Source organism: Pinus tabuliformis, chromosome 9 (assembly GCF_031772625.1).
Source record: "Pinus tabuliformis cultivar Carrire ecotype Pingquan chromosome 9, CPIR1, whole genome shotgun sequence".
In the NCBI taxonomy this organism is placed as follows: Eukaryota; Viridiplantae; Streptophyta; class Pinopsida; order Pinales; family Pinaceae; genus Pinus; species Pinus tabuliformis.
The window spans coordinates 969,218,101-969,243,151 of NC_142307.1; the positions used below are offsets into that span (position 1 = coordinate 969,218,101).

The 25,051-nt window shown below is 36.9% G+C and overlaps 1 protein-coding gene across 3 annotated transcripts in view; it reads right to left on the reverse strand.

Moving 5' to 3' along the window:
• LOC149151952 (sucrose nonfermenting 4-like protein) overlaps window positions 1-25,051 on the reverse strand; it is a 472,173-nt gene that overhangs the window by 182,390 nt on the left and 264,732 nt on the right. For all 3 annotated transcript variants that reach the window (XM_089444377.1, XM_089444376.1, XM_089444378.1), the window contains 3 exons: window positions 2,901-3,035; window positions 2,229-2,373; window positions 1,735-1,908 (listed from right to left, as the gene is read on the reverse strand). In XM_089444377.1, the coding sequence (XP_089300503.1) occupies window positions 1,735-1,908; window positions 2,229-2,373; window positions 2,901-3,035 (454 nt within the window). The remainder of the gene's footprint in view (window positions 1-1,734; window positions 1,909-2,228; window positions 2,374-2,900; window positions 3,036-25,051) is intronic.

Here is a 25,051-nt window from a genome sequence, read left to right on the forward strand (position 1 = left end):
TGACGAATCAAAGGTTGGGTTTTAAGTCGACTCTGACTTAAAGTCTACTCCAAAGTCCAACTCCAATAACTTGGGTTCCTCCATATGGTTAAGGAACAACCTGACATTCCTGATGCTAGGTAATGTCCACGGGACATCCTTGGTGTGTCCAAGATGGTTAGGAGATGGCTTGCAGATGATAAACACTATCCACTAAAACCTGGAGATATTAGGGAGCATTTCCTATCATCCCCGTGTCCATGGGATGTAGAAACGTGGGAAATGCATGTCCCATCTCTAGGTACATGTCCATGAGGTCTAGTAACTTCAATATTTATATCCTTTTGTTTGTCTTTGCCAGCATCCAATTGTGCTTGAATAGTGACTCTATTGTGAATTATTGTTCATTGCATTTGAGGTAGTAGAGAACTTCAGATAAGGATGTTTCATGCTGTCCCAAAATCCTTGCGACACTACAAACTTGGGAAATGTGTCCCTTGCCCTTGGCAACCTATCCTCATACTTCACTATTTTTTCCAGCCATGTCCTTTTGTTTGTCTTTGCTAACAACCAATTCTGCTCAAATAGTAGAATCCTTTTTCATCCTGTGCAACGCAATAGAACTCAAGCTTACTTAGAGACAATTCTACCATGGTGGCTTGAGTAGAAAAAATAAAAATGCGAAAAATTACTCACACTAGTGTTATTGAAAATCCATTTCTTCACCTCCCCATTCTTCCTCTTCCTTCTCTGCCCTTCCGCCCTTTATGTTTTTCCCCTTCTGTTTTCTGTGCTGCTGGAACTGCTTCTCTTTCTCCTCCTTCCTTCCCTTTCTTCTTTTTCTTTTCCTTTCTCCTCTCTTCCCCCTTTTTCCATAGATGAATATACTATAATTTAACCTCCAGGAAATGTTCACAAAAATGAGAGACTAAATTGGAGAAAAACCCCATCAAACTTTACATTCTTTGGAAAGTGAGTTTGGCCCCATGGACTCATTTTTCTAGGTACAAATATTTATTAAACATTGTAGCGATCTTAGCCTCCACTGACATAATCCTTACTTGAGATTTCAAAAAACATAACACCATAAGTATATACTGTATATGGACATGGGACTTTATAATTTTTTGGAAAGTGAGTTTGACCACAGATCTCATTTTCCTTTGTACAAATATCTATTAACCATATGTAGTGATAATATGATACACTGATAGCCCCTGGAGGATAGCTCACTTGGCAAAGCATGTAAACCTGATACTTAAAATTGTATGAGGTCCTTGGTTTGATTACCCTGATTAACCCGTGTCCATGTAAGGGCAGGTGTGGTACACCTAGTTGTTATAGTGGTAGCGGAGGGAATCGACCTCATGTCATGCAAGTACGAGACCACTGCAGTTGCCAATTCCTCTAGTCAAAAGGGGAAAAAAAGATATTATGATCCACTTATATCATATTTATTTAACTTCTTCAAAATAGCACGACTGAATATATACTGCATAGGAACACAAGGATCACCTGGTATGAAGATTCTAGCACCTTACTCTAAAAATGAAAACAAATAAGTAAATTAACCAGCACTGCTGATACCAATTGAGAAGTTTCAAAAGCTCAGTTATCAGAAATTCCTTTGCTGTTTCACAAGCATTGCTCCCCATAATTGATGTACTCAAATCATTTGCTTTCTGTTTTTTAGCATTAGAGAAACATATTATATGCTAAACATAATAGGAAACCTATATTCAAACAAAAACTTACCTTGAAGCAACAGAGAAAATGCACTTGTCAGAGGTGCATCTGGTCGAAGCATAGCTAATGAACGACCACCAGCTTCCCCAATTTCTGGGATCCAGATACCTATGCGCAAAGCACAGATGGGCTGCTGCAGAACTGGCAACATACTAGAAGCAGATCTGAAATATCTGCAAATGCCTGCATAACCATTTATTTTTCAACCACATATACACTAGTATATAGTGCAATTATCTAAAGGTTACAACCTAAAGAGGATCTATCTATATCGAGTAGATAAGATTAGATAAGATAATAACAATCGAAGCCCAGAGGGAGCAGCTCAGTTGGTAATCGCCATGTTAAGAAGTATTATGTAAAAGTGTGAGATTCAAGGTTCAAATCCCCCATGGGTCAAGCCAAAAAGAAAAAAAGATAATAACAATCGGAAAAAACCAGACGAAAGACCATCTGATATATTTGACTAAAACAATGGATCTCTAACTAACAGTAGAACATACTTTTCAGTATTCCAGGAAGAGATGCCAAATGCAATAATTGTGGGGCTGAGCCATCTCCTGCTGATGGGCATATGACTGGCACAGTTGCAATCTCATGCTGCAGAATTTTCTCTGCAACAACCCTCAAAGAATCATCAGGACCTACCTGCATAAAATACGATCAACATAACCTAATAGGCATTACAACCAGAAAAAAAATCTATAAAGATGAGAAAGCCATATATTATTGAAAGGGCAACATCGTATTAGTCAGGCATATCATGACAGGCTGAACATGGACATATAGACTATTGCAGCTGCAAACACACATATTTCTAAGACTAAATTTATAAACTTAACACTTCCCACAACCAAGTAAAATCATGAAATGAGTAATGCCCTGGCATATCAATAAACGGTCTGGCATGCAAACCTCTTGTTGCATCCAAACCTCAGAACTATCCATACAGGTTATAAAATTGGATATACTCCATACTGTGCATAAAATTATTTAACTCCCCACCCTGAAAATGCACGCTTCTCACAAAGCAACAGCAACATTTCAACTAACTTGAATGATGGATTCATGCATGAGTCAATGGCAAGAAATTGCATTAGACAACATATAAGGTTGGTCAAGCAAAAGAAAAAAAGTACTGTTTAGTTATGTCATTCATAGACAACTCTACTTACAGAAATAAGGGTCCTCCCTAACGATGCCAATGGCCCATTGACCTGTTCGTTAATATGCATTTTCTCATTCTTCCAAGCAGCAATTGTGTGTGTCTCAAGTTCTTCTTCAGACAGAATTGCCCCATTACTTCCAAGCTGCAGGACAGATATTAATGAGTTAGGCAGAAATTGAACAATGCATTTTAATGACAATAAACAGGGGATTTGATGTTTGAAGCAACCCATTAATTCTGAACCTCAGAGGAATTTCCGTAAAAACTAAAAAAACAAGGAACATAACAAGTTGAGAGAATTTCAATGAAAGTACACATCCATTCTGACTAGAAACAATTACAAAATCATAACTATAATAATGATTACCTGTAATTAGACAGCATCACAGCATTATATATGTGGATATAATCTAGATAGATATGCACAAGGGGAGAGACGCCACTGTGATGATTTCTTCATTATCTTCTTATATTTCTGCATTCTCTGGGCCTTTTATGGACAACAATCAACAAGAAAAAGTAAAGTTCCCCGATCTTTTCTGGTTCTCGAAGCATTTGAAGGTCATTAGCCCTAGAAGAATTACTATGTTATGTGTTGTCTAATCTATTTTCTCTTTTGATGACTTATAAATGCAGTCGTTAGAATTATTATTATGATGATGTACTTTATTACTTTATCAGTGGGTTGCAAGTCAGCACTTTACTATATGAAGACGCCATTATTTCGATCAATGGTTGTGTTTCCAAACTGTCATGAACATGGGATTTCCAGGTGTTTAAAGAGACAAATCTATTCAGAATTTAATTATCATGACAAGTCAAGATAACAACATTGTATACTCTGTTGAGAGTTAATATATCCATACCCAAGCCTATGAGCTCCGATGGCCTAATTGGTGCTTCTATGAATGACAATGTGATTGTTTGTTATCATACATATTCAAGTAAATGAGGACACGTACTACTTCCACATTAGTGTCTTATAGCCCCGTGCAAACTTGTAACTTCATGTGAATTATTGCTCAACATTTGAATATTGAAGACGTAAAGTCATGCAAATGTGCGCTAGATGACTCTTGCAGCGAAGGAGCTGGATGGTGTGAGAAAATACAACACTTATCAATTCAGCCAGACTGTGCAGGTGTTTTTGGGAGTTTTATCAAAACATCTAACAGCCTAGTGCAAAACCTCACTAGGCACTCTAGGTCTAGGGCAACAATATGATCAGAGGCCATTGTCACCTTAGTGGCTATTCTCCTGCTGTTTTGTGGTTGGATATTATCCCAACAAGGGATGCTTCTCCAACAGGCCTTAGCAATTAAGTAACACAACGAGTCTCGGGCTAGATACCCTCCTAGGAACCTGTTAATTAGACACCCTACAAATGTTTTCACTAAGATAGGGAACCAGGTGAGAATGAGGTAACAAGTTCAAAGAACCTATGGCTAAGTCTAGAGGGCTAAGATAAGTCTAGAAGATGCTCAAATAGATTCCTAACACACGCTATCATTAATTAAACCACTGTTGTTATAAATTAGGGTTTGAGATGATGGCATAACAATTTACTCTTGTTTTGGGTACCAATGGAAGCAGAGCAAGTGCGTCAATGCGCTGAGAGTGGTGGTATCACTGCGCCCTCAAGCGCAAGGCAGTCACAGTCTTGGCTTTTAGCTGACAGGTGCAAGGAGAGGTCTGTCGTAGGATTTTAGCATGGAGATGGATGAATATTAGTTAGTGGATTTTCGCTCAAACGTGCAAATAAGCTATATTTACGTTGGGGACCATGAGCTCAACACGCTCAGCGTTGGTCAAAGTGAGGATGGTGACAGGTGTGCTTCAGGGAGGGAGGGTCAAGGGGATATCAAGTATCAGTGATTAAGAGACGCTTTGGAAAGGGGGTTTGGTGTCTCGACTGCCATAATAGGGGTTGTAGAAAGGGGATCAGGGTCGTCACAAGACTCAAAACTGAGGAGGGTGGAGGGCTAGGTAGGGCCTTGGCATTTTTTAGGAGTACTTCATTTCCAGGTGTTGAGCGACTAGCACCATTTCCCGGTCAATACAAGGTGGTTCCGCAGGGAGTTGGTAGTCCCCTTTTCTCGAGTGGTCTGGAATATCATCTGATGTATTCTTTCGTGAAAGAGGATTTGGTCCAAACCCTAAAACCTCTTCTTCACAATTCTCTTCATTGAGGTGGACCTTCATCCCTGCAAAGTTGTAGTAGTTTTGTTAATGCATTGTTGGACTCAAAGGAAGGTGAAGGGTTTATATCAAGCGGTAATAGGGACGAATCTATAGGATTAAATTTGGCAGTCTCACAAGGAGGGGCAATTGTTGCCATTTTGTTGGGGTCCCGAAATTTGGGTTCGAAGAAGCAAAAAATAAGTGCATCAAATCCAGAGCGGCTCAACTGAAACTAAATCTAGGAGAGGACGTTCTTATGCATCAGGCATGGATCATGCTGAGAAGATGGTGGTGGGTTGGGCCAAAGGAAGGAAATTCAGTTACAAAACTTTAAAGGATTGGGTGGAGGCAAAAGTAACGCCACATGTGAAGAATATCTCGAAGATTGGGATGTTAGCAATGGATGTATAAAACTCTCCTTCACCTCTGCAAAGGATGCAGCTTGGTTTCTACAAAAGAATTGGAGTCTAGATTTGATGCCTATTCTATTTAAGAAATGGTGCCCATTATTTGACGCGACCAGAGAAAGCATGGATGTGGTTCTGGTTTGGGTAAGATTCCTTGGGCTCCCTCTCTAGTATTGGAACCCTATAATTTTCGAAGCACTTGGAAATGCTTTGGGCACGCTCCTCGAGGCAGACATGTCCTATAAGTAAATAGGGAATATGTCGATGACCCGGATTTTTGTTAGTACCGATTTACAATAAGGTTTATCGAGAGATATGGATATAGGGCTAGCGTCAGAGCAGTTTCAGGTTCTGAATTATGATGGCTTGCCTTTTAGATGCCGAGAGGTGTCATAAGCAAGGACACGTATTAAGCCAATGCTCACTTTCGTTCCACAAGAAGCAGTTTAATGAGGAGGTGTTGCATTCAGGATCGCTACCAACTAGTTTTATTTCGGTGTCGAGTAGTGAATGTCGTCCAAGTTGCTTGGGGGGTACAGAAGAGGCTCCAGGGCTTGTTTCTGGCAGGGCCAATGGTAGCAACATTGGTCTCGTCAGTGGCTTCAAGGTATGTGAAGGGAGACGACCAAAGGGATGGCTCATCTGCAGCAAAGGAGGAGGTCCCTTTGGGAAACCCTTTATCTTCCTCCTTTGTTTCTTGTTCTGTTTTGGTTTCTGCGATTATTAGTGAAACAATCACTCCCTCTCTAGCCTCATCTTCTCATTTAGTGCCAGGTATTGTGCACGTGCCTATTCTGGCTCTGTGCGCTTATCTAATGGCCAACCCAAATATGTCTTCTCCCACAATTTTAACAAAGGGGGGTTTGTCTGAGGACTTGGGAGAAAAAGGTATACTTTACAACCTTAAGTATAGAACGGTTTTCCTCTTAAAGGAGGTTTTGTCCATAGATTAGGGAAATTGGCCATTTCTTCACTAGAAGGGAAGGGGAGAGGGAGGAAATCCTTCCTTTCTAAAGCCAAGGATAAAGCTTGTTTTCAGCAGGCAGCGAGCAGACAGATGTCTATCAATGGGGCGCCCAGAGAACCGAAAACCCTAGAAGGGGCAGTCCCATGAAAATTGTTTCTTTTAATTAGAGAGGGTTGGTAAGCCCATATAAAAAACCTATGAAGAAAAGATTGTTTTTGTCTAATAATCCAGATCTCCTATTTATTCAAGAAACCAATGTTGAAAATATCGGTATCACCAAAATATCGACGAGGGTCCTGAAAACATCTTATCGGCAATATCGGCAAAATATCAAAAAATATCGGCAAACATAAAAAATCATTTTTTTCAGATTTTAAACATATAAAGCAATAATGATATTTAGCAGATATTTTCAAAATATGGCAATATTTCGCTAAGATTTTCAAAATATCACGCACGATATTTTCAAAACGGAAAATAACGTAATATTTACTCTGCGATATATCGTTTTGTTGAAAATATCGCGATTTTTTCAAATATCAACGATATTATCAACACTGCAAGAAACGTTGGGGAAAGGGATTCAATTTCAAAATCTTTGGAAGCCTCGAGTGGAATTCGGAAGTTTTTTGGTCTGGATGTCCAAGGGCAATGGGGGGGGTCTTGCTATGGGTTGGAATCTTATAACTATCAAGATCAAAAATCAATGGAGTGTTGAGATGGGCTTGGGTTTAGATCTTTTCTTAAAGGATATGGGGTATTCTATAACAATTCTTAAAATATATGATCATTATGTTCATAGAAATATTTTTTGGGATCGTCCCTTATAGACAAATATATCCTACAAAACAATCTAGTGATTATTGGAGGGGATCTTAATTTTTCTTTAGGAGCAGTTGAAGTTTCAAGTCCAAGGGCTAGACCAAATCCTCTTACTAACTACTTCAATCACAAGTTGGTTGTGCATAAGTTGGTAGACGTCGAGCCAGTAAGGTTGAGAGCCACTTGGAGAAATAAACGCATTGGAGCGGACTGGGTCGCTAAAAGGATAGACAGCGTTTTAGTTTCAGAAGCCATTTTGAACAATTTTAATCTTTTGCGTCAATGGGACGGTAATCGAGGGGAGTCAGATCACTCTCCCATCTACTTGGAGATAAAAGATGTGGAAAAAAAAAGCCCCCTAGCCCCTTTAAGATGAATTCTATGTGGTTGAAGATGGAGTATATCACACTGGTCAAGCATCATTGCATCCCTTTTGAGTCACAAAGGTGCTTGTCGACGACTAAACAGTTCAAAGTAAATATTAAATTGATCAAGTGGATTACTAAACACTGGGTTTACAAAAAGAGATAACTCGATGAGACAACTCTCACTCTGGTTGAAAAAGAACTTGAAGAGATAGCTAATTCTCATGGAGAAGGTTTGATAATGAGGACTCTAGGGACAATCTGAAACGTCCATAGGAGAAAAGGAAATCCATTATGGTGGACAAGGAGGCTTCCTGGACATTCAAAAGCCAGTCTATATGGCTTAATTGTGGGGATGAAAATACAAAAAAAAATTCAAGCCTTTGCAAAGGGGTTGAGATATGCAATACTATCTGGAGTCTGTGTAATCTAGAAGGTAGGATGATCTCATTCAATGGCCTGGCACTGTTAGGGAAAGATCATTTCCAAAACCTATTAAAAAAACAAGGGGGAGTTTCTATTGTGGAAGTCATTAAAGTTACTCAGTTTTTCCCAAGATTTATTGAAGAGGAAGACAACATTTCTCTCCAGGAGCAAGTTATGGAGGAGGAGCTGTTGGCAGTTCCTAACAATTTTTCAAAAAGAAAAAGCCCTAAGCCAGATGGTTGGCCAGTGGAATTCTTTCTTGACTATTTGACATTTTGGGGAAAGATCTCCTCAGGGTGGTTGAGGAGTCTAGAAAGAATGAGAGAATTTATCCATCTTTCAACTCAACTTTTATAGCCCTCATTACGAAAGTGGACAATCCTCAATCCTTCGATGATTTTCGTCCCATCTCATTGTGCAATAGTGTGTATAAAGTGATTGTTAAAGTTACAACCTATAGGTTAAAGCAAATCCTTTCTAAAGCTATTTCTCTTAAACAATTTGGGTTTCTAGAAGGTCATCAGATTCATAAAGACACTAGGGTTACACAAGAAGGTTTGCATAGTTTAAAAACCCCGAAATAAGTTGCGGTCCCAAAAGTTGATTTGTCCAAAGCCTATATCATGCTAGTTGGCTCTTCATTCGACTTGTATTGACGCATTTGGGCTTTGCAGTGGATGTTATCTCGCAGATCATAAGTTGCTTCCCCATTTTTTCGAAGCCAGCGGAGCCTAAAGAAGCGTTGCCCTCTTTCACCTCTCATATTTATGTTGGTTGCGGAGGGTTTAACCAGAATGTTAAGTGATGCCAAAAGACGAGGTGGGTTCAAAGGTATCTCAATAACTCAAAATCTTGCTCTCATTCACCTTTTTGTTGATGACATTCTTATCTTTTGTAGTGGCATCCAACATGTTGTCAATAAGTTGGTTGAAATTCAAGAATTTATTAAAATTGTTACTTGTATGGTTATTAACATGGGAAAGTCTATGATCATAACTTAGTTTCAGGATTTGAATGAGGTCACCCACATACAAAGATTGTTTCCTTTAAATTAAGAGTTTTGGATGCAAGTCTAATTGGGCTTTAATTTAAAGCCAAATTACTACACTAAAGAAGACTAGTTATGGCTAGTTGTTAAGTTGAAAAATAGGCTCGAAGGATGTAGTCTAAGATGGCTCTCGAGGGCAGGCAGACTTGTCCCTGTTAAATCGGTCTTGGAGGCAATTCTAGAATACTGAATGTATTATTTGGCATGGATTCCAAAAGGCATCGTGGAGAAAGCGCACAAACTGTGTGTTAAGTTTCTTTGGGTTGGCAGTCAGGATCATTATGTAATGTCATGGATGAGATGGGAAAAAATTGCCAAGCCTAAAGCTCTTGGAGGCTAGGGGCTAAAACTCAAATGTGGTTGGAGGTTGATCTCTTTTGAAAGTCTTTGGACATCAATGGTAATTCAAATATATGTTTTCCCCCACTCATTTGAGGGGTGGTTAAGGATGCAAAATAAGATTCAATCAAACATCTAGTGATTTGGAGGGCAGTCCTAAACTCCACTAATTTAAGTACGACTAGTTTTGCATAAAGATAGGGAATGGTCATAGGGTCAGAATAGGAGTAGATCCATTGTTGGGATGTGGAAATAATCATATACCACTGCAACAATTAATTGAACCCTTAGGAGATAGGGGCATCTGCAAACTCCATCAAATTGGTTATCCAATTCACACTACTATTTGGAGTCAGGCTTGGAACTTTGCCAATGAAATGTCAATCGATGAGAAGTTCATTGAGGTGTATAATTAGTTTACTGGAACTCTTTCTTAAGCACCATTTTCGGTTGGTGGACAGGGAGGGTGAGTTGGTTAGGTCTTTTTCCCCTTATGGCGATTATACTCCTAAATCGGGTTACATTCAACTCAGTGCTACTCGGATTATTCAAAACTTGAAATGGTGGTGGAAACTAGTTTGGCAGGCAAAATGTCCCACAAAATCAAAATTGTTTATGTGGAATATTTTAGAAAACAAGGTGCCAACATGGGATAACTTGCAAAGGAGACAGAAAACAGGGCCAAGGTGGTGTTCTTTGTGTAAGTTGAGCGGTGATTTCATTGTGCATTTGTTTATCAACTATACTTTTACATCGTTGGAGTGGAAAGCATGCTCTTCCTTCCTGGGCCCTACTTGTAGCTAGCAAGGGGTCACGGTAGAAAAGTCTTGGAGGTCTTAGCACAGACCTTCCAACGCCAATTCTTTGAAAGCTCTATTGCTTATTATTTTTGGGGCATTTGGTTGGCACAAAACAAGATGAATTTTCAAGACAAACAATGCATACCAAAACATGTGGCAACGAACGGTCTATCGATTATGTCGCATTTCGCGCAGGTCAAAAATGTTTCAATCCCTAGATTCATTGTGGAATAAGAACTGGGCAAATCCTTTCTGTGGGGATTTTTGACGGTGCTTCTTAGGAGGAAGGAGCTCGTAGTGGGGGAGTAGCTATCCTCTATATATCAAGTAATCATTTTTTACACAGAAAAATGGGATTGGGACAGGGTACAAACAATCAGGATGAGTTGTTGGCCTGTAAAAACATGGTTTTGCTTGCTAAAGAGAAAGGATGTGAATGTTTTCAACTTTATGGGGATTCTTTGTTAGTTATAAACTCGATAAACAAAGCTCAACAATGTTGGATCTACTGCTTTCTCCTATGAGGATGATTTGCTGAAGGTAAGGGCATTTTTGACAGTTGTATCTGTTCTCATATATTCAGGGAAAGAAACACCACAACAGATGCCCTTTCTAAAGTTGGCTTGGAATTGGATCAAGGGAGATGGACAATAGTGCAGTACAAGGACAATGAAAGCTATGAATTTTATCATCGACCATATATTGATTTTGGGGATTTAGTGAGAGTAGCCCACTAATAGTTTTTTGCCTCTCTATTTTTATTAGTATTTCTACTTATCTCGGCAGTTACTTTTGTGCACGGTTTGTAGTGGTTACATCTTGATATTATAAGCAAGTTGTTAGAACAATTTTTTTGATGCAATTATTAAAGATAATCACTTGAACTCTATTTTACTTGGTCTTCAATGTAAATGATGTTATAAAAATTGGGCATTTGCGGCAATGATGAATACATGTGTTGTTGCCAAGTATCTGCAAAATGTAATTTTGTATCATTTCCACAATGAAATAAAATTGTTATCTTTGTCCAAGGAAAAAAATTAGGGTTTGAGATAAAGACACTTTACAACATGCAAAATTTATGACTACGGCAATAAAAATAACCTATAAATGATGATAAACAAAACAATATCAAAGGTTATTAAATAGGTAAACAAGAGATAGGCTAAAGCAAATTTGTCAATGGATGAAGTGCACAAAACAGCTAAGAAACTCTAGACATCATCCCTAGAGCAATGGTTGAAAATGCACAAGAAATGATATTATTCTTTTTCAAGTTAATAGATGCAAACAGCCCCAAGGGTTAGCTCAACCGATCGAGTCCCTGTTGTTAAGTGCCTCGTTGATCAGGAGGTCACAGGGCCAATTTTCCTCGACGCCCTTGGGGTTAGGCCCTAATAGGCTGGTCGGTGGGATTTGATTCCCTTCGGGGTTGATCTACCCAGATTTTCCTATGTGAAAAAAAGTTAATAGATGCAAACCCTAACCCTAGGTATATGAAATTTAAGGTGTTTTAAGCTATTTAATGCAGATTTTGAAAATCCTTAACCCTAGTTTACCATAAAATATAAGAAAAGCTAAAATTTAAATAGGATTCACACACAATGACTAGTGCCTTCAATCAATTCGGTATACGCAATCAAGGGCATGAGGTCAAAGATGGAAGACCTTAATAGAGAGAGAAAGAGAAAGGACAACCTCTCAATCTAACCCTCATGACTTTCCCAAAGAGGATATTTAAGAAGATTCTAAGTTTCCCTGATAGATACCTGCTGACAAATCTTGCATATGGCGATTTCATGATTAATAAAGATGCAACACCTTATTCTACAACAATAACAAAATGGAAGAAAAATACTCACAATCATAGTTTTTAAGACTGAAATTTTGTTTCAAACCAACCACCTATCTAGTCCGGCTTTGAACCAACAACCTATCTAACCGGGATTTTAATTAGAACAGGATCAAGCCGGATTCAATAAACAAGAATTGAAAAAAATACATAAAATAATTAATTTTTAATGAAAAAAAAAACTTCTTTTTAAGATTGCAAACCATGATTCCAAACCATTAGAGACAAGATATGTGTATCAAAATGGCAGCGAGTGCAGTACATATGAATAACATCAACAACAAAATACATAACCAATGAGGCTCTAAATGGCCTCTAGAGTCCAAAAACAATGCCACAACTCAAGCTACTAGGTCACTAGTCTACTGCAAATTACTAATCAACATGATCACTCATCATGCTCATCACCACTACTAGACATGGGATCATCACCAGGAGCTACATAAACATCATCTAGCTCAAAGTCTGAGGACTCCTCAAACTACTCTCCAACCTCAGTAGCAATACTCGCAGTAGCATGAGAAACATCACTAGGGCTAGCAAAACTAGAAACACGAGTTGGTCGAGTTGCATGACTATTGCTTCCCTCACCATGTGCCATGCTTGGTCTTGGTGGTTTGCTTCCTTCAACACCTAGTTCAACTACCAAATCAATAAGCCCCAACTCCATGGCATCAATTATCAAAATCAGGATCAAACTCAGCTGGTTGAGTCTCCTTCACCCATTCTGAAGTTGGATCAATATCATTCAACACAATGGGATATGTATCAGGTCTTCTATTCAGCAATTAGTTGCGCCTTAGGTGAAGGTTGTTCTACACAAAGCCAAGATCATTTAACCATTTTTCTTTCAAACGATTTATCTTTTTCACGTGAATATGTTCCAAAACAAACCAATTGTACTCACACCCAAAAGCACTGCAAGTTTGACTGAGAACTCTAACTGCAAACTTTTGCAATTGAGGACATTGACTACCAAATGACTCCTTTCAAAATGTTACAAATACAAAGACTATATGTAGTTCTGCTCAACTATTTAGATGGTAATTTTGAACAATTTACAAATTACAGCTTGAATTTTAAACAATTGAACTTAAAATAAATAAAATAAAACCAAAAAATTGGAATTGCTTACCTAGTTAATCCACATCTCTTCCAATGTTTTCCATACTTTTTCCAAATGTGTTTATGGCTCTAGAGAAGTAGTGAGTTGTCGATGCATTTCCAACTGTTGTGACTCCTCAATCTAATCTTCTCCAAGATGAGCTTTATAATGATACTTTGGGTCTAGGAAATACATGGTTGCATGTATAGGATGATGTAGTTGATTGATCCATCTACTATCAATGATCTCCCAAATAGGCATATTTGCCTACTCTATCCTTTTAGGTTTCCCATATATGCTCCTTTATCTGGTCCATAGCCTCGTAGATGTAACCCATGGCCAATTTTGCCCATCCAACAACTGTAAAACCTTAACAATGAGCTCACCAATTTTCACAAGCTCTGCTGTTTTTTTCAAAAAAGTGTTGTCAAAAACTTTCTTTTTGTGTCTTTTCCATCTACTCTATGAGCCCACCTAGATGCATTCCAATCATCACCAAAAAACATTTTTTGCAAGTTTTGTTGATGGGAAGTGAGAGATTAAAATGTGAGGAAGTGAGTTGCAAATCTCGTGATGGAAAGCCTAACAAGCTCCTTACCCCTAGTGTTTGTCCTCATTAGGCTCAATACCCATGAGTGGTTGTAGATGTATTGTGATACACTTGGCATGCTCTACAGTGGTTTTCATCCACTCCACGTTTCCCATGTCCTCAAGCATGACGTCTATGCAATGTGCAACACATAAGGTCCAAAATATGGTCCTATATTTAGACTCTAGCATCTTTCCAGCAAGAACATAGTTTGAAGCGTTATCTATGATGACTTGCTCCCCCACTATTGTAACCATCTCATCCAAAAACTAAAATAATAGGTTGGAATCTTTCACCCTATCAGATGCATCAACCAATATCAAAAACATGGTTCCTTGAGGGCAAGAGACCAGATATTTTATGATAGTGAAGCTTTTTTTCATCAATCTATCCATCTGACATGATGGAATAACTTGTTCTAATCCATGACTCTTTAAACTCAGCCAAACATTCTCCAATGGATGAAACCTCTCTTTGCAAAAGAGATCCCCTCAAGTCATGCATAGTTGGGCCTTTAAATCCCTTTCCTACAACAAAACCAGCATCCCACATAGCTTGGTGATAAGGTAAGCAGGCAGCATTAAAGGCGATATCTGCAACATACCACCATCTGCCAATGTATTCAAAAGCAACATCTTTGCATCGCTTTTTCCAATGAGCATCCATGGTGACTTTAGTTAGACTTGGTTGCAAGGAAGAGGCACTAGCAAAGGAAAAGGTGGAGGAAGGTGTCAAATAGCTCTTAATGTTCATCCTCTTTTTACCTATGGCTTGAGAGTGAAAACCAAGAGGGGGAGGAACATAATGGAAGGGGTCACGGAGATTGGTGGAAGGGATAGAGGAGGGGTCTTAAAGGTCAAAATCATCAAACCCACTTACTTCTCTCCTAGCCATAGCTTCTGCAAGTTCCTTCTTCCTTGCAATTTCTTCTTGTATAGGTTTTTCCCTAGCCTTTGCTTCTTGAAACTTCTCAAACTTTTCTAGGTGTTTTCCCTAATAGGCCATATCACTTTATCTAGTGCATCACAGGGGGTTACTTGGCCTCTTATACTAGCCAAGTGTTGTTTCAACCTAAAAATAGCCCCTCCTCCCACTGGGTGCTTGCAATATTTGCACAACATTTTGCCATCAACAACATCGCATTGAATCCATGCAACATCTTTCGCTTCTGGGGCCATGGTGGATGATGAAATTTCATATTTGAAAGGAAATAAATCAGCAAATAAAAATGAAAAATGCAACACCTATGGTCAGCTACTAGTCTACTACATGGGTTTTTTTAACTTGAAAGTTGAAGTAGGGAAAAAAATTAAAAACAAGGAGAGCAAAGAAATCTTGAAATTTTTAAGAGAAAATCAAAGCTAGGAATCAAAATTAGTTGATAAAGCCTCCTCCCAAAGATGCCAACTCCACTAGACAACTCCAAACTAGATCAAATATGAAAATGAACCTCCAAACTTCTTGTTGTCACTCCAAAATTCAATGTTGTTGCAGAAATGTCCAAGCTCTCATATGCTCACAAACGCTAGAAATCAAATGCGTCAAGCAAATAGGAGCTTAGGCGTCCTTTTATAAGCTTACGAGGGCATATTTAGCAGGAAACCTACCCATGGTTTGTAAAAAAACACCCCCAAAAAAACACCCACAGGGCCAATCAACACGCTCGGCCACACAGCATCCAAACCGGCTAGTTTTGGACAGAATCAACTAGTTAGGACCTGTTTGGTACCAAACTAGCCAATGAATCGGATTTGATGGGTCGATTTCATAGCCCAAGTAACGAACCGACTGATTTGTACGATTTCCAATTTGACCCAACCGATTTTAAAAATTATTCTCACAATAAATTAGCACCATTCACCAAAGCATCACTTCATCAATCCAAAGAAAGCCTATCCATTCAATTTTATCTTCCCCAAGACAATTTGCTTCCTAGTGATCCATTGCATCCCAAGAAAGAGAAAAAAAACTAGTGTGCGCTCCTTTTCAAGAGAGAAATAAGTGTGTGTGACAATGATCCTCCTAAGTTCAAATTCCTTCTATTTACATGAGGGAAACCACATTGAATTAGGGTAAAAAACACTAAAAGCACTAAAATAATACTTTTAAAGGTTTACAAGTTAAGTAGATCACAAGCTAACTAAGAAGATAGCTCTCATCATGATAAAGCATCAACAAAGTAAAAAAGATGAACCACATGGGTGCTCCTCACTCAATTCCACCTTTACATCGAGATAGTGTCCAATGGTCAAGTAAAACCCTCTTCATAAAAATATCTTTATCACCAAGCCCACGACACCAATCTAGCTCTCATCATAGTGATACCATAAGTCTAAGAGGAAACATCATCATCATGAAAAATGCATCATCCCTTCCAAAGGGATCTTAAGTCGTCATCATCCATCCACTACTCCAAGAACAGAGCAACATCCATCACAAAGTTGCAAGGTCGACATGGGGGCATCCAGTGGTCATTAGGGCACATCATCTTTACTGGAAACGTCCTAGCTTCTTTGGGCAGCATTAAAGTCTCTAGAGAGAGAGGAGAGGGTCATCATCAGTGTTGGATAAATCCTAGAGTCAACGCCCTTCTCTGAGTGGTCAACATCCTAGATACAATGCCTTGAAGTAGTCACCAAGTGGTCTAAACATCTTTTATGAATAAAATATGTATAAAAATAATATAAATATTAATATTAATGATAATTATAATTATAATAATGATTATTTAGTGATTAGTATAAAAGAGGCATCTCTTTAAGGACATGACCATTCATGAAGGGGCACCTACCTGGGTATATAAGCGGGCCATCATTTGTAACAATTGCATTATCTCATTTCTTTTGTACATTTCTTATACAAATATATTATTGTCCTATAACGGATATTTAGAATTTTAGATCTTCTGAGTATTTTGATGCGTATATGAACTTTGTTCATAACATTTGGTATCAGAGCCAGTTTGATCCAGCCTTTGGCCATCAACCTCTGTCAACTTCGTTGTCGTTGCAGTTAAAGTGTTTCACCACACAAAGTTGGAGTGTTATGAATAAAATATATTAAATATAAATAATGATGATAATTGTAATAATGACTAGTTAATTAGTAATTAGTGTTGAAGAGGCATGTCTAAATGGGACATGACTTTCCATGAAGAGGCACTTGCCTAGTATATAAGCAGGCCCCTCACTCTCATTTGTAAGAACACTCTTACTTATGCATTTCAATATATATTCTTGTATCTCAATGGAGATCTTAATATTCAAAGTCTTCTCGAGCATTTAACTAGAAGAACGAACTTTTTTCGTTTCATTTGGTATCAGAGGAGTTCGATCCTTTGGTCGCTCAATCACTACAAATAGTCGTGTTCTCCGATCCAAGCCTTTGGCCATCAACATTCCGTCAACCTTGTTGTTGTATAATTGAAGTGTTTCGCTCAGAATTTGGGAGTTTCTCCTCTTCTCCATTTCACTAGGCCTTTGGCCATTAAAATTAAAAGAAGAAAAAATTATATAACCAAAACAAAACAAAAAAAAAGATAAATAAATAAAAAATAACAGTATTAAAATATATATATATATATAATAGTCAAAATATACAAAAGAAAAAAAGAGAAGATATTAAATTATAAAAAAATTTAAAATGAAAAAAAAGAAATCAAAATATATCTAGAAAGTCGTAACCCAAAAAAATAAAACGAGGGGGAAGAACCGTTGACTCAGCAAGTCACCACGATCCGACGTCGTGACACCGCCAAAGAGCACCAAAGTACCTGCTAGCAGTTGCAGCCGATATAACCCCGCGGTGCCAGATTACCTTTTTGTTGAATCGTGATTGCCTTTACCACGCTGCCATATATCCAGTTTAGATAGCGCTAACTTGACCAATGACTAGCACTCAGCCCAATAATACTCAGTGGTGATCACCTTCCATTGTCGCAACAGCACTATGCCACAACCGACAGACAATCGGCTCACTACCACAGCCAAACAGGCCAGGCCACCTCAGCCACCAACAAGATTCATCGCAACGAACAGCTCAGAACCAACCTCTTCCACCCCACTATCAACAACACCATCCATCCTTCGCGCATACAGGTTTGACCACCTTTTTACTACCCTCTTTGCCACCACCAGACGAACCCCACCTATAATGCCGCACATTCTGGTTTGAGCCATGACCACAAGCAAGTCTTGTCACACTGCAGCCATAGCTGCCACCAACAGAATCTGTGTTTTTTGTTTTCACGTATCTCGTTGTTCACCAATCGAGTTTACCTACAGTCTACCTTCCTTCCCACCACTACCCAACATCTGCTAACGTGAAATAAAGCAAGCCACTTTGCAGTCAATAGGCACGTGGAAAAAATGAAACGAATTAGTTCTGTCGTGCCCAGTGATAATTAAAGGAAGAAGGATACAATATGTAATATAAGGTTAATGGTTATAAGTTTTATAGTTAAAATTTTACAATTATATAATTTATTTATAAAACAACAAGAGAGAGAGAGAGAGAGAGAGAACAAAAAGAATTATAAATAAAAAAGAGAGATTCAAGAACAAAAAAGTCATAAAAAAATTATTGAAAAAAGGGGTATTAACAAAGTACAAGTTACAAAAAAAGTACTAGTACTTTTATAAAAGTTTTAAAAAAAAGAGATATATTATTATATCACTCGAAGGAAAATATATTATTATAAAAAAATAAAAATTAATAAATAAATATATTTTTTTGAAGATTTATAAAAAAAGGGGTTATTTACAAACCCTAAGTTTTTTGATGAACACAAAATAATTAATATTCGACAAACAAATGGAGTCCAATTCGAAAATGTTGAAGGAAGTCAAAATGAGTTCCACACAACATTCATTATTTGGCACTATATGTTGGTTTTGTATAACATACATTGAATATACTTGGATTCATAAAAATTGTGAATTATGTTGTCCAACATGTGGAAAATTATTTAATGCGGAAGAATGTCAAGATGATGTACTGATGCAAATGACAGAACGAGAGGAAAAACTTGCAAAACTGGAACAAAAATTAACAGAAAAAGACGAGGAAATTTTGTGTCTAAGGAACCATAGCCAAAAATTACTTGTGAAGGTCAAGAAGTCCAAGGAACGAAAGAAAAAATTAGAAGAAAATGGATGTGTCAAGAAGAAATTCAACGAGATTCTATCAGGAGAAGGAAAAAGAAAATTTGTGCTAAAAAGATGAGAAGCTAAAAAGTCAAGACATTGAAAATAAGGTTGATGAATCAGAAACCAAGGAACTCTTACGTCTGAGAAACCATAATCAAAGTCTACTCACTCAAGTTAAGAAACCTAAGGATGATAAGCAATCATTAAAAAACAAGTTAGAAGAATTACTCACAAAAGAAGTATCAAATCCTTGATACAAGAATCTCCATTGAAGAATTACTCACAAAATAATTATCTCCAAAATTTGTGAGTAATTTTTCTTTGTGTGTTCCTTTTGTTTTTCTTTTACTATTAAAATACCATGGGCAATTACCATGGGCTTATAAAACCATGGGCTTGTAAACCAATTAGTGAAGAATCAAGATAATGTTATTTATTTTGCCTTCTCTTACATATAGTTTTAAATATATTTGGAAAGATTCCCTCTTAACTTTATCATGCACTTTTTATCAATAATGTAGAACCTTTTTATATATATGAATTTTCTCCTTCAAAATTTACATCGGACTATATTTATTTATTTACTTTTAAATCTTTTTTTAATCTTTATATGTACTTATTTTATTTTCTTTTTTTCTTTTTTTGAATTTGATTTTTTTTCTTTATTTTTTTTATCTTTGTCTTTTTGACTTTTTATTTTCTCTCCATATATATATATATATAGTATTATTGAATGGCCAAGTGCTTGATAACAAAATGGAGAAACTCCAAATTCTTGTAGCGAAACGCTTCAACGACAACAATGTTGATGAATTTGACAGTCAAAGACCTGGATCGAAGAACATGACTCTGTGCAGCGGTTGAGCGACCAGAGGATCAAACAGCTCTTATACCAATGTAACGACCAAAAGTCATATACACAGTGGAAATATTTAAAATACTTCGTAAACAAAGACATCCATCGTAGGATAGTAATTGTAATTATTGTATAAAAGAATTGATATAGGATGATTACAAATGAGAATGAGGGTCTTGTATATATAGCCAGGTAAGTACCCTTTCACGAACATGCATGTCTCTAGGACATGCCTTTTCATTATTAGCTAACTAACCATTAGTTAATTTACTTATTATTTATTATTATATTTATATTATTACAATTATTATTTATTATCTATTTTTATCTATTTTCATATAATTTATGTTCATAACATGGAGTTTCTCCATTTTGCTAGTCATCATTTAGGCCCTTGGCCATTAAAAGAAAAAAAAAATTATAAGAGAAAAATCAAAGTTTAAAAAAATTATAAAAAAAGTCAAAAAAGAATGTGTGTTTGTGTGTATATATATATAGAAACAAAAAAAAAAGATTAAAAAAATTATATGATAACAGAATTAAAAAAAATAAAAAAACAAACAAAAAAATAAAAACCATACCTATGGCCGTTTGCAGTCGTCATCACAGGAAAAGTAGTTGTAGCGGCCAAGACAACAATCATAGTTGCCACCGCCTACAGCGTCTTCGCAAAACCAAAAACTTGTTGTCAGTCGAACACTCCCATCGCTTTTATCTCAAGCTCATTTGCCGAATCTCCAACAAGAATTAGGTGGGCATCTCTTCGCGTAACTTTGTATAAATGTAGTCGTTGCCATTTGTCATCGTCGTCACCCCTTTCAACCTCAAACTATCAGTGGTATGCCCTTGCGGGTTAATTATTTGCAAGTTGTGTTGCATTGAAACTTAGCGGCAGAACCGAAACAATTGTTTTGTTAAAAAAATATTGATTCGATCCGTACCTCTTCATCCAATTGTGTCAGTATGGTATATCCATACAGAATTGATTCGATCTGTATCACTTCGTACCATTGCATCCCTATGGTATATCAGTACCACTACATATTAAATTTATTAATAATAAAAGGGCTTTAGTAAGGTATTTTTCTATAAAGGCTCTTTTTAAAAAGGGTTGAAAGGATTAAAAAGGAAATAGAAAGCGGTTTCAAAATCTGAAGGAAGGAGTCAAATACATTTTAAAAGATGAGAATTAAAAAGGAATATCTTAATTGGTATTTAAGATATTGTTATAAAGTAGAAGAAAAGTGTTCAAGGCATAAAAGTTTTTGAAGTATAAACAAAATTATTAAAAGAGTCATTTATCATTGATGTGAAAGTATCATTTTTGACAAAATTATCAACAAAAACAAAATGAAGTCAAACACAAAATGAATGAATTATTTTACATTTTGGATCAGATGTCCATTGTGTAGAACAGAATTTGAGTATCCGTCGAGTTTTAAATATTGCCTAACATTTTGTCCACCATGTCGGAAATTGTTTACTCTAGTTGAATATCAAAGTGACACAAAAACAATCATCGAAAAGAGATGTTGAGTTTTATGAAAGGATAAAATAATAATGACGACACTTGAGCAACAAAAGGAAAATTTTGACAATAAAAAAATGAAAAAAAAAATAGAATCCAACTTGCAAGTCAAACAACCAACGTCACTCCCACAAGACAATGTAATCCAATGTACCAAAAATTTGACGTTAGAAGATCAAGAGAATTCACATATTAAAAATTTAGAAGACAAAATAACCAAACGTCAACAAAACAAGAAGGCATCACAACAAAAATATAAGGATGTTGAGGACATGCATTATAAGGAAGTAATAGAAAAGGATGAAGAAACTTCTCACCTCAAGGACCACAATGAAAAATTGTTGGCATAAATCAAAAAGGCTAAGGTCACAAAGAAAGAACTCAAGGCGCACCTATCATAACAAGAAGAGGAAAATTTATGCTTAAAGAACCTTAATCAAATGTTATTAGAACAAATCAAAAATTTTAAAAATCGGGAGAAGAACACCGAGAATAAAGTCAACAATTCAGATAACGAAGAACTTTCACGTCTAAAGAATCATAATCAAAACCTACTTATGCAAATAAAAAAGCTTAAGACTGATAAGAAGTCACCAAGAGACAAGTTAGAACAACTTCTTCAAGAAGAAGCATCAAAATCTTCAAATGTGCAAATTCAAGTTCAAGAAAAGGGAACAAATATTGATCCAGATATAATACCACAACTCAAGAAGATCCCAATCCAATTGAAGTGAAAACGTATTCAGATCAAACACCAGGAATTTCAAATAAAGATCTAGCAATTAACCAAGCAACTTCTGTACCTAAAGGAAATCGAATACCTCGAAGAAACCAAGAAATCACCACAAACAGGTTAAAGGGAGATCAAATCACAAAAAACTCCTTACCAACATTCGAATCGCACAAGCAGACAACTCAATCAGTGTGCATATTTGTATCGCTAAGAAAGGAAACAACAAACTTATGTTCCGAAGACTACTAATGTCGGCGCAATTCATTCTTGTGATGAAAATTCACACGAAGTATCGAGTAACCGCAGGATTCTACAGAAGACTGATTTAGGATGGTTAGATCCCTTCTTTGTTCGACAATTTTGTTTATCACTCAGAGGATCCTATCATACTATATCAATGAAGATGAAAAATCGAAAAACTCCAAAAGATGTGAATAGATTACAAGACAAAAAACCGAATAACACGTCTTGTCAACCACAAGCTTTGAGGACAAAGTTTTCTGAAGAGGAAGGCAATGTTACGAAAGCAATATATATAAAATAATATAAATATAAATAATAATGATTAATTAGTGATTAGTATAGAAGAGGCATGTCTCTAAGGACATGAACATTCATGAAGGGGCACCCACCTAGGTATATAAGCGGGCCCTCATTTGTAATTACTCCATCATCTCATATCTTTTGTACAATTCTTACATAAATATATTATTGTCCTATAATGGATATTTACATATTTTAGATCTTCTGAGTATTCTAATGCGTATATGAACTTTATTCATAACAACATCCTCCCCAAAGTGTTGCTAAAGGTATTTATCAATCCCTCAAGGGATAGTCATTGTATTTGGGAGACAACAGTTGAAACATACCTGCAATGTTGGAAATAGTACCAAGGAAAGGTGTTACTAGGCATTTATCCCTCTTACCCTAGCAGACACATTAATGACTTTTGTCTCGATGAAGTTTATGAGTTATATTAATGTCATAGGTGGAAAAGGTACTTAAAAGTGTTGTACCATGTACTTTTTCTAATATTAAAGTCACTTGTACTTTATATAGTGATTTTACGTGTAAAGTATATAGTGTGATTTTCTAAAATTAAAGTGAGGTGAAAAATCACTTTATAAGAAAAACAGAAAAACCTACACCACTGAAAACGGTACTTGGAGGCTTTTAAGTAATGGGGCCAATGTGTGAGGGGGTCAATTGAAAGAGTTAATCTCAACCACACATCTTGAGATTTGGAGATTAAATCCTATCTATTGGATCCTAGGTTTAGAGATTCAATCTTTTCTAAGAGACAAAAGGAGAAAAGGGAAGCACATTCATCACTGCACACTTGAGAGGGCATGAGGATAAGAGAGGAGAGGAGAAACTTCAAGGAGGGAAGGAGCATGAATTCCAAGGCATTTACTGTACTAGCAGCACGAAAATCAAGGAGAAAATGCACAAATTTATAGAAGATGGGCTGCACAAATTTTGAGGAGATTGGCAGCGCATAAGTCGAGGCAGCAGGCTCGAAAAACAAGGAGCAGACCAACATGCAGTTTGAGGAGGAACAGCAACAGTCTGTCCTGAAATTCGAGGCACGAATTTCAGGACTGTCACCTACAGGTAGTGTGTTTTTCGAGGGAAATTGCAACAGCAGTTTGGCACAAATTTCAAGGAGGTACAGTCAGCATTTGGCATGGAAATCGAGGCTGATTTTGGGCACAAATTCCAAGGAGCTGAGTTGTGATAAATTGCAGACTTTCTGGGCAAGAGATTTTGTGAAAATCTGAATTGTTCAGTGGCAGAAATTTCCAGAATTAGCATTTAATGCTACAGTAGAAAAAGGGAGATAAGTACAGTGAATTTTTGTACGTGTTTTGTAATTTCCTAAGCAATAAAATCCTCTTTTCAAGACCAGTTTTCCCCAAGAGGCTGTGGGGGTTTTTCAGGGTCAGCGTGACTAAAACCTAGTGTCTCACATGTGTAAATGCTTGCAAATTTTACATGTTAATTTTCAGCTGATAGGAAAGTGAAAAATAGTAGAAGTACTCCTTGAATGTTTACAATTAATGCATACTGAAATTTATATCAGCCAATGTTTTAAAACTCCGACTCGGCCGAGGGTTGACTCCGACTCGGTAACGACTCGGCCAGCTCGATTTCAATGACACGGTCGTTGTAAAAAATACATTAAATATTTATTCTTTATAAAAACACATAATTTTAAAGATTTTCATTCATGTTTCCAAACACACAGCATTAGAATATAGATAGAAAGACAACATATGATCAAAGAAGGCTCATGAATATATCCATTATATCAAAACGGCACCCAATGCACTGTCCAATACATACACGATGATGATATAGAGATCAAAACAAAAACAAATAACCAAGGAGGCTATAAATCGCCTCTACAACAAAAGTCTGTGACCAGTACTACTGGCTACTGCTAGAGTTGCCAACATCATCTACCTCAATGTTACTTGTGAGCGAGAGTGAAAGTGGGGAGTGAGCGAAAATGGGAGCGGGAGCGACATTTTCAAAAGCTCCTAGTTTGGGAGCGAATCCCAGAGGAGTTCGACAACCAATGTCACTAACATCAAGGTACATAGAGGGATTGGTGTTCTTGATTAAATACGAGTTCCATACCTTAATACATGACAAAATTCAATGGAAACATTGCAATCCTCCAATCCTGAAATCCTGAAAAACTGACAAGTCTGCTGGATTTTGAATGAAATCTAAAATTCTACTTTCTCCATATGAAATCAAATGAGGTCGAAACCACTCTCAAACATCCTGAGTCATTTCATGGTAATGTTAAAAATTTAAGTAAAAGTGAGAAATAGCATTTAACTAATTTAAAAAACACCTTGGAGTCCCAAAGACTCAATTAACAGTTAAAAACTTTTAAAAAAATATGAAAAATCGCATTTTTTTGGGGGTTACAGGCCACATTCATTGACTCGGCCGAGTTATTGCAGAGTCGGTCGGGT